This window comes from Grus americana, chromosome 1 (assembly GCF_028858705.1).
Source record: "Grus americana isolate bGruAme1 chromosome 1, bGruAme1.mat, whole genome shotgun sequence".
In the NCBI taxonomy this organism is placed as follows: domain Eukaryota; kingdom Metazoa; phylum Chordata; class Aves; order Gruiformes; family Gruidae; genus Grus; species Grus americana.
Genome location: NC_072852.1, coordinates 55869221 through 55886352, shown reverse-complemented (window position 1 = coordinate 55886352; position 17132 = coordinate 55869221). Strand labels below are relative to the sequence as shown.

General features: G+C 41.1%; 1 protein-coding gene across 1 annotated transcript in view; it reads left to right on the top strand.

Annotated features, from left to right (window-relative positions):
* Positions 1–1336: 1336 nt before the first annotated feature.
* The window catches only part of GUCY2C (guanylate cyclase 2C), a 45907-nt gene continuing 30111 nt past the window's right edge, over positions 1337–17132 (top strand). Inside the window, exons 1-9 of the mRNA XM_054813348.1 lie at positions 1337–1479; positions 2163–2374; positions 3292–3404; positions 4702–4769; positions 7723–7938; positions 10407–10528; positions 11412–11508; positions 14216–14330; positions 15526–15661. Of these exons, the coding sequence (XP_054669323.1) occupies positions 1337–1479; positions 2163–2374; positions 3292–3404; positions 4702–4769; positions 7723–7938; positions 10407–10528; positions 11412–11508; positions 14216–14330; positions 15526–15661 (1222 nt within the window). The remainder of the gene's footprint in view (positions 1480–2162; positions 2375–3291; positions 3405–4701; positions 4770–7722; positions 7939–10406; positions 10529–11411; positions 11509–14215; positions 14331–15525; positions 15662–17132) is intronic.

Genomic DNA, 17132 nt, shown 5'->3' with positions numbered 1-17132 from the left:
TGCACATCTCTCCCTCCTGCTCCACGTCACCCGATGCTCAAGGTGTGCTCCCATCACGGGACTTGACACTGAGAGACTACACACACAAGGCAATTAAAAAAGTTGAGAGGTCAACAACTCATTTATAACATGTTCTGGCTGCAGACTCCCTGTGGCACTGTGAAGGCGGGGGGCAAGGAAGAGAGTAAAAAGAAATGCAGTGCAAAGGCTAGAGTTGATTTTTTACCTTTTGTTTTTAAAGGATGTTTTTAAGGTGCTATGAAAACCAAATAAATACAAGAATAGATACAAAACCAGGGAGATCTCAGTGCCATTACATACTCCCTGTGTGACCAGCAATATAAAATACTCAGTTCTACTTACATTATCCATGCTGGCTAACTGTTTCTCTCAGATAGGCTAAGGAGAGTATAAAAATGCGAATCTTGCTCTGCTGAAGTAAATGACAAATCTCTTATTGACTTATATGGGATAAGTTTCAAGGACTTTGTAAATACCTGTAAAATGGGGCAGATGAGCAGATGATCTCAGCATGAAAAGCTATATTCTGGTCTCAGTCTGTGGCTCTAGCCAGCCATACTAGTCCAGATGTTTACGTGACAGACTACTGATTTAGAATTACTGTATTACTAATTACAAATGCTAGATTAGATATGCTGAGGTGTTCAAGGTCTGCTCTTAAATGCTAGGTCACAGTCTCTGTTGTTGGGTATAAGAAAGAGTCAAGCAATAATAATTTGGTATAAAATAGGATCGTGTAAAAAGTCTGTGCAAATATATTTGAAGTGTATTCAACACCTTTTAAAGACAGGCTTTGAAAGAAACCATGGAATCGAAGTTCTGTTTTATACCAAAAGCACTGTTATTTATGCTGTTGCTGGTTATTTTCCTTGTTTGTTTTAAAATTATTTCAGGAAGGTAATAAAAGTAAATTGATTTATTATCTGACAGCCTCAGTCCAAGTTTCAGTAGCAAAAGAGAAGCTGCTGTAGGTGTGCACAAACACCCCAAATTCAGACCAAGCACACTCAGTACTTTATTTAAATTTGCCTGTTGATTCCTTTTATCTTGCAGGTCTCCTCTGTGCCCAGACTTATCTGTAAGGCTTGTAGTTTTTTTTGTCTTCCCTTCATTCTACCTACCTTCCCTGAGACCATTCTCGGGAAAAATACTCAGTAAAGCCCAAGAGCCCTACCCAGGAACAAGACCGCCGTGTCCTTTAGTGTGTACCTTTTAGCGATGTCATTTGTAATTTACCTTTGGTCCCATAGGTCTGAGATGTGTTCTTCAGCTTTGCTAATCCTTCCCTGATGCAAGAGATTGCATCGCATAAAGTATGAATATGTTTGGCCCCCATTTGAAGAGCCATCTGACAAGGTGGGAATGGGCAATGAGACCTGTGGTCCCTGGGAGCAATGTGTCTGGGGCAGACCTGGGGCACTTTGGTGGAGCAGACAAGCTTTGTGCTGACTCTACTCTGTAAGTAGAAACAAAGGCTGTGGTCTGGAGGACTGCAAGTCAGACATTTTTGCCAACACAAAAAGTACTTCGATGGTAAGAGCTAAAGGAATGAAATTGATAACTTATATCACAGAAGAAAATATACCCTTGATTTATGAGCCCAGCCAGCAGATATGGTGTGGCAATGTAACAAGAGATGTAGGGCAATGCAAACATGAAGTAACCATCTGTTTTCCTCTAAGCTTTAACGGACCTTGTATGTTATTTCCATTTTAAAGAGTCGTCTTTACAGTCCATTTGTCCTTTCCCCTTCTTTCTCTCAGCTCATCTCTGTCATGAAGAGTTAGTGCCCTTATCAGGCAAGGTTTCAAGTAATGCTTCAGTTTTATAGCCTCAGCCTTTCCATGAGCAAACATTCACAGCAACCTTTAGCCTCTCTCCTTTCCTGAGTTTTGCTGTTGCTAGTTTTTCATAAACAGAAGTGCCACCTAGTACATCGGAGGGGCGGGCAGAGGTGAAGGCAGGGAGTGGGATAGGGAAGTGCCGGAGAGAAGGATCCTGCAGCCTGTCTTTGAATCTATGGCGTGGAGATCTCTTTCGTCCTATCCAGGAGCAAAACCAATGTAGAGTATCTGAAAGAAAGAGGGTTGGAAGAGAAAAAGAAGAGAGAGAGCACACACAATGGGTCTAAACTGAACAATAATGAAGGAATGGATGTTGGGTCTGGCCCTTTGGCCTTTGCTTTTCTCACTCCAGCTGCAGCAGCAAGTTGTTTCAAATGAGTGTAGCAGCAACAATTATGTGATCAATGTGATGCTCATGAATTACTCGGACTTCCCATCAAGTACTGATAATTTGAAATTAGCTGTGAAGCAAGCCTTGGAAAGGGTACAAAATGAATTCAAGATGACAGGTAAGACAACGGGTGTTGGTTATCCCTCTCCTGCTGTGGTTTCTTGTCAGACTTTGTGCCACAGCTTTCTACTCATCTGACCTTCAGCAAACTGTTCCTCAGACAGGCTCCTTGCCCGTCCATTCACCTTATGTAGATCTTACAGTAATAATGACCTCCCGCTGTAAAAACAGAAATGCTCTACAGAGGGGCAGAACCATATTTGCTTTCATGGTATTCGGGCAGACTCTTCCTGCATGCTTTTCTGGAGATGTTCAGTTGGGATTGTGAACATGGGAATTGCTGAACTGGATCAGACAAGACCAGTGATCCATCTAGTGCAGTAACTGCGATGCCCTTGCTTCCTTTCCTGGCTGGATTAGCCTCTACTTTCTGAAAATAATTTTCCTCTTGACCCCATCTGTTGATCACATTATGACTTGAAGTATGAAGAATCTGCAGTCCATATGTTTTCCCCTCATTTAGAGTCACTGCTGATGATGCTTTTATTTATTTTGATATCTCTCTTCTCAGTATCACCAATCTACTGTCACTCTCTAGAATATCATGGGAAAAAGAGGTTCCAGAGAAATGATACCTATTCCCTTTCTGCCCTCTAGTTGAAGAGATTTTGTTCAATTTTATTGGAAAGTGGTCTCTCAGTTACTTCCTACAGAGCCTTAAAAATGTCTCTAATAATGGCCAACACTAAAAGCACTTTGTATTGAAAGTACACTCAGCAGAAGAAGTCAGCAGCCCACATTGGAGCAAATTTTACAGTCTCATTCTAAGTAGTGGGGCCTAGGTTGTAGGTGGACTTTTGGTGGGAGACATCCTAGCATAAGACTGCTCAGACCTGTGTTAGAAGAAGAAGTGTACAGTGTCTTAGCGGTTGTCTGCAACTCATGATGCTGTTTACTTTTATGTTTGTGTTACAGGAGAAAATGTTACAGTCAATGCCACCTTCCATACCTTTACCTCATCACTCTATGTCTCACAAGGCTGTCGTACCAGCACCTGTGAAGGTGTGGAGCTCTTCAAGGAAATTTATGTGAGTAGCAGGCTCCTTTAAGTTGATTTCCTAAGATGACAAGACTTTTTTCTTTCTGCATGTGCACGCGCATGTGCCTCTGTCTTTCCTTGTTAACTTTTGATCCTGTTGTTCAGTTCCAAACAAATTTGACAGGGAAGTGAAGTTTTCAAAGAGAAGATGTTCCTGTAGGTTTTATGTGAAGACAAGCAGGCAAACACTGGAGAGAGATTCTATGAATGCTTCCTGGAGGCCCATTAGACATTTGATGGCAGTGCTGGCCAAAGCAGCCTTCCGCTTCAGGTTCCTTTTCCTATACTTAAGTTGCCCTCTTTTTTATATCTGCACAGCTCTTTGTGTGGCCATATAGCCAAAGCAATCCATTAAAAAAAAATCCACAACCCAAACTGCCAATGCCCCCTCCAACCACTCAAACAGCCCAAGCAGAGCAAAAAAGGTCCATTTCCAACTGGATCAGACCCTGATCTGGTCCACCTTCAGTTGACACAAATACACAAAGGAGAGAGCTGTGCAAGGATGGGAACATGCTGGCAGAGAGATTATTATGCTGGCACTGATACCAAAGAAATGCTTATGGAACTATGCCCAGAGGGCGAAGATGAAGTGCTCACTTCTCACTAGAAATCACAGAAGTCACATGGCAGAAACCCTAATATGGGAAAATATGGGGAAAAGCTTCAGTTAGAATTGGTGCCTTACAAGAAGCCATGTGCCAGTGGATTTCTTGTGTCTTATAACTGTCACCTCTGAGGGAAACATTATCAATCCGATGTGAATTCTCTAATCTACCAATGTATATGCACACGCTAGAGTCTTTGTTAAGAAGAAGTCCCTTGTGACACACAAAGTACTGGTCAGGCCTCATTTGGTGGTCATGGAAGAATTTTTTTCGTAGAAACTTATATGCCCATAACTAATCATTTTTCTGATACGCAGTATCTTGTAATTTCAATCCCTCTGTCTTCTGCAAATGCAAGCACTGCTGGAGTGATTTCATAGGCGCAATTGTAACAATTGCAACATTTTAATCCTAATTTGCTATCTGTCTCTTAACGAAGGTCATACTCACAGGCACTATTCTGTCCTCTGCCTTTTCTTAGCTGTGATTCCTCCCTCCTTTGCTCTGGGTTTGTTCTTTTAACCTTTCTGTGGCTCCTTTACTACCCTGTTCTTGCTTTTGCTGTGTAAATTCCATGATTCCTTCTCAAATACTAAAGTTTTCTTCATTCTCCCATCCTCTTCTCTCTGCCAGTCATCTGCACTGTCCCCACTACTGACCCTTTCTGATCCCTTGCAGAATAGTGGCACGCTTGGCTGTGTTGTCATAGGACCCGCTTGCACTTATGCCACCTACCAAATGGTCTCGTAAGTACCACCTCTTCCCCTTAACATTATGATGTTAAAGATATCAATTGCTGAAAAACGTTATTTTGTGTACAATAAGACAGCAGAGACTTTGGGGTTTAGGATGCATCAGACACGTTGAGGTCAATGGTCAGGGCAGTAAGACTCTTATGCATAGCCACTATGTTTGGTAGGGAGAAGAAAATCCCCTTCCAAAGCCCATTGATGAAATCCCATTACTAGCAGGGAAACTTTTCTAATTGCTGACAATTAGTTGATTGATTGATTGATTAAGGGCTCGAAAGACTTAACTCTTCACAAATTGCAGCAGGACAGAGATGCTAGCTGGAGGCATGTAGACGTCGCAGTACTGCAGCAACAGGGGTCCTGCTGGGTGGGTGTTCAGTCACTGAGAGGAGCCTGAGTTACATGCGTCAAGAGAAGATCCAAAAGCCCCAACCATCTTCAGTAAAGAGTGTTCATATAGGGAGCAGCCAGTTTCATCCTAACTCTTCTGCCTGAGGAAGCATTCCTGAAGAATAAATCTCTCTACTGTTGTGTTACACATGAACCTGTATAATTCTATTCTATATTATATTATACATTAATATGTTCATTCTCAGATATTAGGAAAAGTGAAAGCTGAATCTGCAGACTTCTAGTATAAATCAGTTAAAAAAACCCCATCAGTCATGACGTACAAATCCATATTGTTACCCATGTGAATCACTTCCCTTTTTGAACTTTGGTAGTCTTTTGGAGTCACTGAGAGAGACTGGGAAGATTGAGACACTTTTACCTCAAGCTTTATCTGCTTTTAACTCTGTACTTTTCTTTGAGTGGGATGACCAGAAGTGAATGCAATGTTACTGATGAATGCAGGTGGTTAATTTATAGAAGAATCAAAAGAATAAGTCTTATGTATGTATTATGCAATATACCCCATTTTATTAATTGTGCCTCCTAACTTTATGTTTGCTTTTCTATCTGCTGGATATGCCCAGAATGATGCCAAAGTCTTTTCCTCGGACTCTGGCACAGTTAAACCAGTAAAAAGTATGAACACTGGAAGATAATGCAAAGCAATGAAGAACACTAACAAACAGGCAGCTGGCTTTTGCCCATGGTGCAATAGCTTTGCAAATCAGAACAAGCGCTTTACTTTACAGCACTTCAAGCGTGGGGAGGCAGCTGCTCTCTGGGTTTCATCTTTGGCTTGTCAAATGGACATTAAGTGACACTGAGTGTTAACTGCAAGAGCTCTATAGGCACTGTGGCTGGAAGTAACAAGCGTGGTTTAGGATTAGCCCAACTGTCTACTTCCAACTTCTTCGCCATCTCTAATTCAGGAGATCATTGGACAATCATTAATGGGGTGAAATTTAACAAGTCCAAATGCCAGGTTCTACACCTAAGACAGAGTAATGCCAGGCACAAGTACAAATTGGGAGAGGAGTGGCAGGAGAGCAGCCGTGCAGAAAGGGATCTGGGGGTGCTGGCCGACAGCAGGCTCAGTATGAGCCAGCAGCGTGCCCTGGCAGCCCAGAGGGCAAACCGCATCCGGGGGGGGCATCAAACACAGCATAATCAGCCAGTCACAAGAGGTGACTATCCTGCCGTACTCAGTGTTGGTGTGGTCTCACCTGGAGTACTGCGTGCCGTTCTGTGGCCCACCATTTCAGAAGGTCCAGAGGAGGGCAACAAAGCTGGTGACAGGGCTAGAAGGAATGTCCTGTGAGGAGCAGTTGAGGACTTTGGGTTTGTCCAGTTTGGAGAAAAGGATGCTGAGAGGCCACCTCATTGATCTCTACAGCTTCCTGAGCAGGGGAGGTGGAGAGGGAGGTGCTGAGCTCTTCTTCTTGGGATCCTGTGATAGGACACGTGGGAATGGTTCAAAGCTGCACCGGGGTGGTTTAAACTGGATGTTAGCAAGCATTTGTTGACCAAGAGGGTGGTCAGACACTGCAACAGGCTTCCTAGAGAAGTGGTCGATGCCCCAAACCTGTCGGTGTTTAAGAGACATTTGGACAATGCCCTTAATAACATGCTTTAGCTTTTGGTCAGCCCTGAATTGTTCAGGCAGTTGGGCTAGATGGTCGTTGTAGGTCCCTTCCAAGTGAAATAGTCTATTCTATTTTAAGTAAGTCAGAAAAATACCCATTTCATTAGTGAAATACTCTCTCTGGCATTACTTATGACATCATCTGTGTCTGTTTCTGTTGCAACAAATATAAACCCTGTAATTTGGTAAGTGGACTTTACCTGGAAAGGTTTTTCACAATAATGGCAACAACTCTAATGGCCATGTCTTTTGCAGGCAAAATTCCCTGTCATAAAAAAACACTTAGCATACAAGAACTAAAATAGTTTTAGTCTAGTCTGATAAGACTGCAAGAAAATACTTTTATCCTTAAAATTTTATTGTCTCTGTGGATAAAAAATATCTTTGTTTTACAAATTCCCTGCCAACAGAGGGTTGCCTTAGTTTTTCTCCCTGACTGCTGCTGTTGTACAGCTCCTAAAATATGCCACAGTGAAACTAAAAGACTTTTCCTTTGAGTTGTAGGAGTAAAACTTTTTGATGGCAAAAAGCTGTCGCCCTCCAGCGCTGCCCTAACAAAGAGATCAAATCTATCCCTTGTTAATGGCAGCCGGGGAGCAGAATCGGGTGGGTCCTTGAGCCTTTGGACTCCTGTCACAGCCCTTGGGCTGAAATGGTGCATGATACCCAAAAGGGCACGGGGAATTGGGGGCAGTGAGAGAAGCTGCCTGGACCAGTTCAACGGGGCTTTTCAGTGCCAATACTGACTTGAAATCTTCTTGTCTTCTTGAGGAACCTTCTTTTTCAGGTTCAAATTGCTGTTGAACTAACGCAGGGCACAAGAGGAGAGGGAGCTGAGGATGAAAATCACGTGGTAGCTGCCTTGGCATGACAGCAATCCATTCAGACTTGTCCTCTTGTCTCTCCCTTCAGAGTTGAAACAATACTGAGCCTGCCTCTGATCTCTGTAGGGAGTTTTGGACTGTCCTGTGACTACAAAGTAAACCTAACCCGCCTTCTGACCCCAGCCAGAAAGGTGAATGAATTCTTCTATTATTTTTGGAGAGAATCTCAGCTGCCATTCAAAACCACAACCTGGGAATCTACCTACATTTACAAGAGGAACGAAAACTCGGAGGCATGCCTCTGGTAAGATCCAGATCCACCTCTGACCTGGCTGTCGATAAACCCTGTCTCCATCCCCAGACATGATTCTTACAAGCTGTCCTTTGAGCCCTGCATTTTGGGAGGTGCCTTATGGCTACCCAGGAATGAGAGAAGGAAAAGATGAATCACACCATTTAGCTGTACTGCATATCTGAATGTTTCACTCCGTCTACTTTTAATTATTCTCAAGCCTTAGCTTTTCCTGTGGACAGCATAGCCCACATGTTGTCCCTGCTGGAAATACCTGTTTACTGCATCCTCAATGTAAATAGTATGGCATGAGAGGCTCCTCCATCGGGCTCTCCAGAGATGCCTTTTTAGGTCAGGGGTTATATCAAGCTCTTGTAATGTTTCTCTACGTTAATGGCTTCAATCTGTGGGCAATATTGTTACTCCACAACATTTCCAAAGTTCAAACTGTATCTTTCTTTGAACAACATGACTCCCAATACTTGCAGAGTTTAAGCTACGCTCTCCTCAGTTTGGAACAAAGGAGAAAGTTTTCACTTTGTGGCCTGAAACCTCAGCCTGTGCTTGATTCTCAAGAATTCTGGGCTTTCTCCTTGCTTAAAATCAAAGGCTGTTTTTAGTCAAATGAACTCTTTAATATACTGATATTAATCATTACTCTTCTATTATTGACTCATTTAATTTTCAGTTCATGTGAATGTTTCTATGATGCTTTGAAATTTTTTTCCCCCAATTTTGGGACATAAAATGCTGATTAATTAAAAAACATCATCTTGTTTCTCCTACTAATTTTATAAATGTAGCTCAAAGGCTGCCAAGAATTCATGGAAATAACTATAACTTTTCTTTCCAATTCATTACCTGAGGAACTTGCAGAATTTTAAGCGAAATTTATGACTGTATTAGCTTCAGACTGATATAAGACTATACTTACAGAATATTTTGTGTACAGAATTTATTTTTTTTCTGAATTAATGGATCTAAAAACTGATCTCCAATTCACTGTTTTGTAGACTTTTAGGGACTTTTATTGTTTCCTCCTTCTTTTTTAGTATAGATAGCAACCTGATCCCATGATGTAATTGCTATGATTACCTTTCTTTGATGCTTTGAAACATCAGTGCACCTTGCTTATCTCTTACTACAATTCGTATTTCTCCCTGTTTGCAGCTATAATTGCCAATGCACTACACAGACTTTAGCTAAATCCCTTTAATCCTGCAGGTTTCATACCTTTCAGGGAAGTCAATGCATGTAAGTTATTTCCCAACTGTTTCTTACCTTGTCTTTACTAATACTTCTATTCAGGACCTTCTTTACGACTTCAGAATTGTTTGAGCACCTTTTCTTTATTGTTGAATTAACAAAAAAAAATTAAAATTAATTTTGTATCTCTGCCCATTTTTCATCCTAATATAGTTGTAAAAATGTATCTCATTCTGCTTTAATAAAAACTGTCAGCTTGAAAGTTTTTGAACTAATTTAAACATCCATTTTTGCTAAAGCACAAGTTATACCGTTATTGTTTTCCCCATATATGTATAAAAATGCATAAAAATGTAAAAATGTAAAAAAAGTATACAAAATGTATAAAAAAGTGATAGTAATAGCAAAATCAGGTTATGTCTCAACTATGCATATGTTCCTGTAAATTAATGTTTAATGATTCTGTTCCTGGAAAAAAATGGGAAGCAAAAGATATATAGTACTTTATAGGACTGGGATCTCAGTGTTGCTAGATCAAAAGTTAAGCAGTTTGAAAACAAAGAGATTTCTTTTGGTTTTTCCTCTGCATTAACTTTATTTCAGACAGAATGTCTCTTCTCACACACAACATGTTGAAGCAAGAATGGGATTTAGGATTTGGCGAGTTTTGCTTAATCTTTCAGCTAGGTTTTGCTCACTTGTTTTGTTTTTTTGTTTGTTTGTTTTGGGTTTTTTTTTTTTCCTGTCCTCATTTTCCCCCTTCAAGTTTTAACTGACTCAGTACAGGGGGTTTTTGTTGCTACTTTCCTTTGCTTCTCTCACAGTCAGGGTACGTGTGTGTTTATTATCTCAGTTCTTTCTGCAGCTCCCTTTTACTCCATTGAACCTTCACATGTGTCTTCTAAGATTACCACTGATGTCTTAAAACAGCAGAGCTTCCTGGCTCTGCCTCCCAGTTAGTCTCACTTACTGTAATTTCCCCATATCTCCGATTTCTTTTCTTAATTGTTAATGTCTTACTACATCATTGTATTCTCCAAACCCATCCTTTGTTACAACCAGGCTCAAATACCTCTGGGTGACTTTCCAAACACTTTTAAGTCTTTCACACCCGGTATTGATTTTGTCTCTTCTATTGCTGCAGAAAAAAATGTTCCATGCTGCCTTACAAATGCTCTTGTGTGCTGTAAACAGTCTATCTCACATTCTGGCTTATTTGGCAGAATGTAAGGAGTTAGCAATTTTCTGACAATATCTGTGCTCCCTTGTGTCAGGTACATGAATGCGCTAGATGCTGGAATCACACAGTTCTCTGAAAAACTGAAGATCAAGGAGATTTTAAGGACTCCGGAGCAGCTTAGAAAAACTGTGAAAGATCCAAACCGGAAAAGCAATGGTAAGGGGATGGGGGGAGGGGGTGGAGGGGTGGGGGGGAACTGAGGGTGCACTCTGCCCTGCAGGTAAGTTGCTTTCCTCAGAAAATCAGACCTACCCCTTAGTTAAATTTAGGGATAGTCTTTCCATAGAAATGGCAGAGAAATGCAGATATACCATTTCACGTGGATGCAAACATAAAATGGCACAAAGTTCCTAGATTCTTCTCTCCATCTCCATAAAATATGGGGTAACATCCTGGTTCCAAAGAGCTTTTGGGGGTGAATTAACCCAATTAACAAGCTTCATTTTGTGAAAGATTCAGAAATCCAGGAATCATGACTCCTCCTAAGAAGAGCCCTAGATACAACAAGAATGCTTAGCTCTCTACTATTCTTGTGTTTGCAGCCCTGGTACATATATGGGCATCATTTGTGCCATCGAGGGGCACTTCTTCTGGAAGTGATCCACCTAAACTAGAAAAATGGATGAGTAAATACCTCATCTTCTCCTAAGACTAAGGACATGGCATCAACAGGCCAAGTGAGTGTGAGAGTAATAAGGAAGCCAATGAAGCTATTACTTGAATGCCATTTAACTGAGAAATGTTTGTATTTAGTAGCCCATATTGCATCAGAACTGCTAATGCTTATTTGAGTGAGATAATGGTAGCGCTCTGGTGCAGTCAGACAGAAAATGGTGCAGCTGTTGAGGCACCTTTTACCACCGTCCCTCAAATATCCCGGTGTCACTGCAGAGAGGCTGTAGCTCTGTGCCTGGGCAGGTAATGTGCCTTAGCCCAGCATTGCTCTAATGCCTGCTACTCAAGCATGGGGGAGCAGGCAAATCTCCTTTTCTTGTCTGTACCTTTCACCAATCTGTCTCCATTTTTGCCCAATCCGTAGTGATCATCATGTGTGGCTCTCCAGCTGACGTCAGCACAGACCTAGGGACGACGGAAGTGGATAAGGACATTGTTATCATCCTGATAGATCTCTTCAAGTAAAGTATCATCTCTGATTTTCCTCTTTTCTCTGCAGTTTGCTGACAGATAGAGATAATGGAAATAGTCTGAGTGGAGCTGTTTTGTTGAAGAAATGCTGTCTCACAAAATGTTTTCCATTGCCATCTTTCCTCATGTCTTGCCATTTATCTAAGCTGCTTAGTGTTTAATTTGTGGCACATCCTCTATAACATCCCCTTTAGTTCACATAATATTTTTCTAAGGCAGTGACAGAGCAGGTAGGGTTAAGGTCATCCTGTGGACTCCTCAGTGCAGGAAGCCATGAGAGAACCACAGAGTCCAAAGTCAGGATGATCATGAGCTGTTCATATGAGATATTGTACATTTTTCATACACTCTGTCCAACCAGACAATTATGTAAATGTGGCTTACAGTATATTTTTCTAGGTTCTGTTTATTCCATTTTTAAATTATTTAAAAGAGTGGTACAACTGTCTCCTCCACTTTATAACTCTTCCACTTTACAACTGTCTCTTTAACATCTTTATAACTACATAAATCTAACTTTTCAGAGATGTTTCTTACTATACAACCTAAATATTCTGTTATTCAATTTCATCTTTGTGTTACTAATTACAAAATCTTTATAGATGAGGACTGATATGAACTGGCCTTATCAATGGTAGCCTCAAAAGCTTTGTCTGTGTACAAGGACCAAGAGCTGATCTCTGGCCCTAAGCCTAAGTGACACAGCCCAGCTCACATCCATAGGGCTAACTGTAGATGCCCAAATTGCTTTTTTGGGTATGGCTCTGGTCACCGCAGGGAGCCACAGTCAGGGAGGAAGCTAGTTGGCCTAGACCGAAACCATGCCTGGGACTGTGCTGGCAGCTTGACGGTATGAATGATGACAAGGCAAATGTATGTGCCCATGTCTCAATCTTACTCATTTCACTGTTGATGTAGCAAAAGAATCCATGAACTTCCAGGGCCTGTGGGACTTTCCAGCCCTCACATTTAAAGCCGACCTTGACAGGGCAGGGCTGAGGCACTTTGGATTAATTACTTGAGTCATTTGACCTTTGGGTCCAAACTGCAGCCTGGGTTTCAAGTGTTCTGACAGGATCTTTTCTGTCCTGTACACTTTCAAGTTCACTATATTTTCCAGAAGTGCCTCTCAGAGCTTTAGACTTTCCACCACTTTATCAGGCACTAGGAATCCCCAGTTGCTTTTCCTGAGGCAACTGGCCACAATTCCTGTTTCTTTGCAAATGCATAATGGGGACTACGTATGTGAGTGCTTTTACTTACTGGTGTTGCATGTATAATTGTTGCCTCGCAATAGGTGAGGATGACGAGGGGCTTCTCTGCTGTGATATGCATCCTTCTGATATATCCAGCTGTTTCAATCCTTTTCATATGCTGCCCTCCTTAAATTTGCTACATACCCCTGATTTTGCGAATATCTCAAATCATGTTCTTCTTAAAACAGAAACAAAATACAGACACATGTGCTAGATCCAAACTCAAGCTGTAGGAGAAGACAGTAGGCAAGGTCCCATGCCTCTCCAGGAGTCAAGTCCCTCAAACAAAGCGATGGATTTAAATTTTCATCAGCTCTGAGCCCTCCGGCAGCCAGGACACAAACACAGTGTTTAAGTCTCCCTCAGGGGAGGTGGGATGGTGTAGGATTATCCAGTCTGGTGGACTACAGTGAAGTTTCCTTTTCACCTGGCTAGTTCAGTCCAAGCCTGAATGAAAACCACTTTGAAATTCTTCAGTGTGAAAAGCGCAATGTAAAAGTCAGAAGGTTCAGTAAAAGGCTGGGACAGGGTTCTGATGTCAGGATCCCATCTGATGGCTGTGGACCAGAGCCTGTGGTCTCCAAAAATTCTTAATACAGTACTGACTGAAAAAAGAAAAGGATGATCAAACATAAATAATGAGAGAAGGCTCATGCAATTTATTTTTTATCAGTCTAGCTATAGCAATGTGAGGTGCTGCCACCTGACACTGATACCTATTGCTAAATTCTTCTGTAACATATGAATACAGTGGTTGCCAGTCTGCAAAGCACTTCCAGATGTCCTGTCAGGGTGGTGAAACCAAAGATACCTGAAAGCTACAACCTTTTTCTGCTTGTTTTAGCATAGTTTTCAAGTTCATATAGTTTCTTCTGATTTTCCTAGCTCACTTAATTAAACAGATAAATCAATAAGCTGCTCTCTGCACCTCTCAGATTGTTTCATGCCCTCCTCTTAAATGGTTTTAGTGCAATTCCTGCTGTGATCAATTCTAGCAGGGAATATCAAAATTAGAGGAACATGCAAAAGTGTGCAGAAGAGGTCAGAAACATGCACCATAACATGAAGAAACTACAGATTGCAGTACTGTAGATTCCAAAAAGAGAGTCAGTTTTAATAAGTGTAAACTCTTGCTTGAAAGAAGAGGAAATAAACAGTACAGAAACCAAACAGTTACAATATTAACAATAATTCACTGCAACCTTTGAGTTTCAGATTGCCAGATCTCTTCGATATTACCTTTTAATGTAGTTAAGCACAGAAGCTGGAATCAGGGAATTAACAACATGAAGAGTTTTGTCCATGATGAAATTTTATTTTTAGAACTACTGTTTTAACCTGTTAAATAACAGTGCTGCTGGGGAGAGGTGAGTGATTCTGTCATGGTTACCACTGCCCATGTTCCTGATTGTTCATGGGGTTCTTGTGCTTTGCTTTGCAGTAACACATACTTCAGGAACAACAACTCAGCCCATTACATGCAGAATGTACTTGTCCTGACTCTACCACCGGCTAATTACAGCTTGAATACCATAAAGACTGAGGATGCCATCCTGGTAACCACACTATTTTATGTCTGATTATTGCATTCAGTTTATTCATGTTCATGTGCTAGGAAATGAAAACTAAAAATGCAGCTGTAATCATCTTCCATCATGCTTCTATTTTCTTACATTACCACAGGATGACATTTTGTCCTGCTGTAATGATGTAAAAATACAGTATCGTAAGGCAAACATGCAGGATCTCATATTCCTGCTTTGTGAAGTTCAACTCCAGTTTTAATTTGGCCTGCAAGTGTCATGTTCACGGGGCATGAGGGACACCTACAGGTACATGGCCTTCTGACTCCACTTCTGAGTGACTGACAATCTTATTTGTAGCTGCATGACATCACTGAAGGGAGATCTATAGGTGTAGTTGAGATGTGAGCATGGAAAGTTCAGAACTAATAATTGTTAACTGATTTTTGTGTGCAGATATGTATAAGTGGTGGCAACCATTGCTGTTTCTGTCCAGGGGATTTCCAGTTAAACTTCAAAAACAGGAACTTTTTTTTTATAGGAAATACGTATTTTTTTAAATTTCCTGAAAAGCAGAAACTATGCAAACCCTTTATCTGCTTAGTGAAGCTGATACTCCTGCCATCTGCCCAGGAACCAGGCTCTACATGTAGAATTCCTCCCAGGATTTGTGGCTTTGAGCTCCCGCTCTCCAGCAGGCAGCCCAAAGCTTCTGGCTGGATTTATAGGGCTTCCAGATCCACCAGCCTGGGCTCAAAGCTTTTTGGGTGCCAGCTCCATGGCAGGCTGCTGGAAATTCTGGCATAGCTCCTTGGTCCTGAGCTGTGGCCATCTGGAAGCCCAGACTCGCTGGCACCACACCGGATTATCTGCACAGAAAGTCTAATCCAAAGCCAGGGGCTTTGGGTCCCACTGAGCAGACTTGCCCAGAACCTACAGTGTAGGATTTCTCAAATCCTTTGTGCCAGGATCAGCATGCCAGAGCTTTGCATTAGCCTCTTATAAGTTTTTACCACCTCCCTGTCTTCATTCACCAAAAATATATTTTGTTTACTTTTATTTTTCCAAGCGAGAATGCTGATGTGTCATTGCCCATCTACTCACTCAGTGTTCAGCAGATTCTGGTCTTCCATGCTGGAGTTTTTGCCAAATGGAGACCACCAAAGATATTGTAGCTTTAAGACAGAAACATGAACTCTCAAATGTTTTTCTTTTTCTCCTGTTCTAGATGGAAGATGACTTTGTTGTTGGCTATTTTAATGCAGTCTTGCTGTTTGGACATATTCTGAAGAAATTTATCTTCTCCCAGAAGCCAGTGTCACCTCTCAGTTTCATCAATGAATTCCGAAATACCACTTTTGAAGGTAAAAAAAAGTACAGTCCTGTGCAGAGTTCACAGAACTGATGAGGGGAAAGAAATTTGTTCTCAAGTGCTCTTAGGATAAGTCACTTCTACACTAAACGGTTGGACTTGATGATCTTAGAGGTCTTTTCCAACCTTAAAGATTCTACGATTCTATGATTCTATAAACAAGTCCAAGCCCTTCAATGAGTTTTATTCCCACTCTTTTTTCTTTTTCTATCATTTTTTCCAAGGATGTTATCTTCACTATTAGCAGAAGCACTACATAGCAGTCATGCAGAATCACCTCAGTGCATGCAACCAGTGGGCTTTCGTAGGCCACAGGCTTAAAATCACATAGTTCCATCATTAGGAAAAGACAGAAGCAAGACTTACACAAAGAAGTGGCAACAGCAAAGTCCCAGCTGTCACTTCACATTAGAGATCTGTACCAAAATGACGATTCAAAGCTTTGTGTTTGTGTCCCACCTGCTTCCAGCAAACATATGTGTAGAAATTTCCCAGATTTTCCTAATACAGCCTCACAGGTTTTGGGCTTATCTTTGCTTTAACCATAGTATCCCAAACCTAGCACAATATAGTTTACTAATTCTTCTTGGAGACAGCATTCTTTTTTGAATATCAGTAAATGCATTTCTTCAGTTTCACTAAATTTGAAAGGTAAGTTGCACAAACTTTTTTACTTATCTGAAATAAATCTTGCATCGTAATGCTCCACATTAGTTATAAGTTGAGTTAAAAAAAAAAATCCTAAAAGAAATGGTATTGAACCACCTTCATTCTTTCTTTTGTGGAGGCTGGTAGAGTATGGAATTCATACAATAATTATTTGATATTAAGAAGGTGGACCATAAAAAAATTAGCATCAATTTTTGAGGTGAAAAGGGAGTCTCAAACTAAAATAATGATGATGCTGAGCTTTAGGAAAAATAAAATAAGTCATCAGCAATAGGAGCAAAAGAGCAATATGAAGCTGATCAAAATCACTCAGCTGAAAGAAGAAGGGAAAAAAGGAAGGTGAGACTTTCAGGAGTGGTGGGTATTGGCTAAGCTTGTGCTTTTGTTGAAATGACTGACTTCATGAGGGAAAAGCCAAGCCACGCTGAGTGACTTAAAAGTTCCACTTTAAAATCCCTGGAATGTGCTACACAGGTAATTTCTCAATCTGCACATTTGCTGACATACAGAGGCAGGAGGTTAAAGGGAAAAAGACCTGATTAAAATAATATCATTAGAGCCAAGTGGGTAGCTCTGAAAAGAGCAAAGGGAATGAAAGTATCCCTGTATTTCCTTTCTTGCTGATAGATTCAAACTGCAGGTGGAAAAAAGCAATTTCCCTTCTCACTTCTAAAATGGTTCCTTCAAGGGAGGTTACTCTGACATTCTTGGTATGCTGAAGAAACCTGACATATTTTTCTATAGCTAGAGGGAGACTTTTCTCTTCAGTGCAGTCAGTTCAACACCTTTTATTG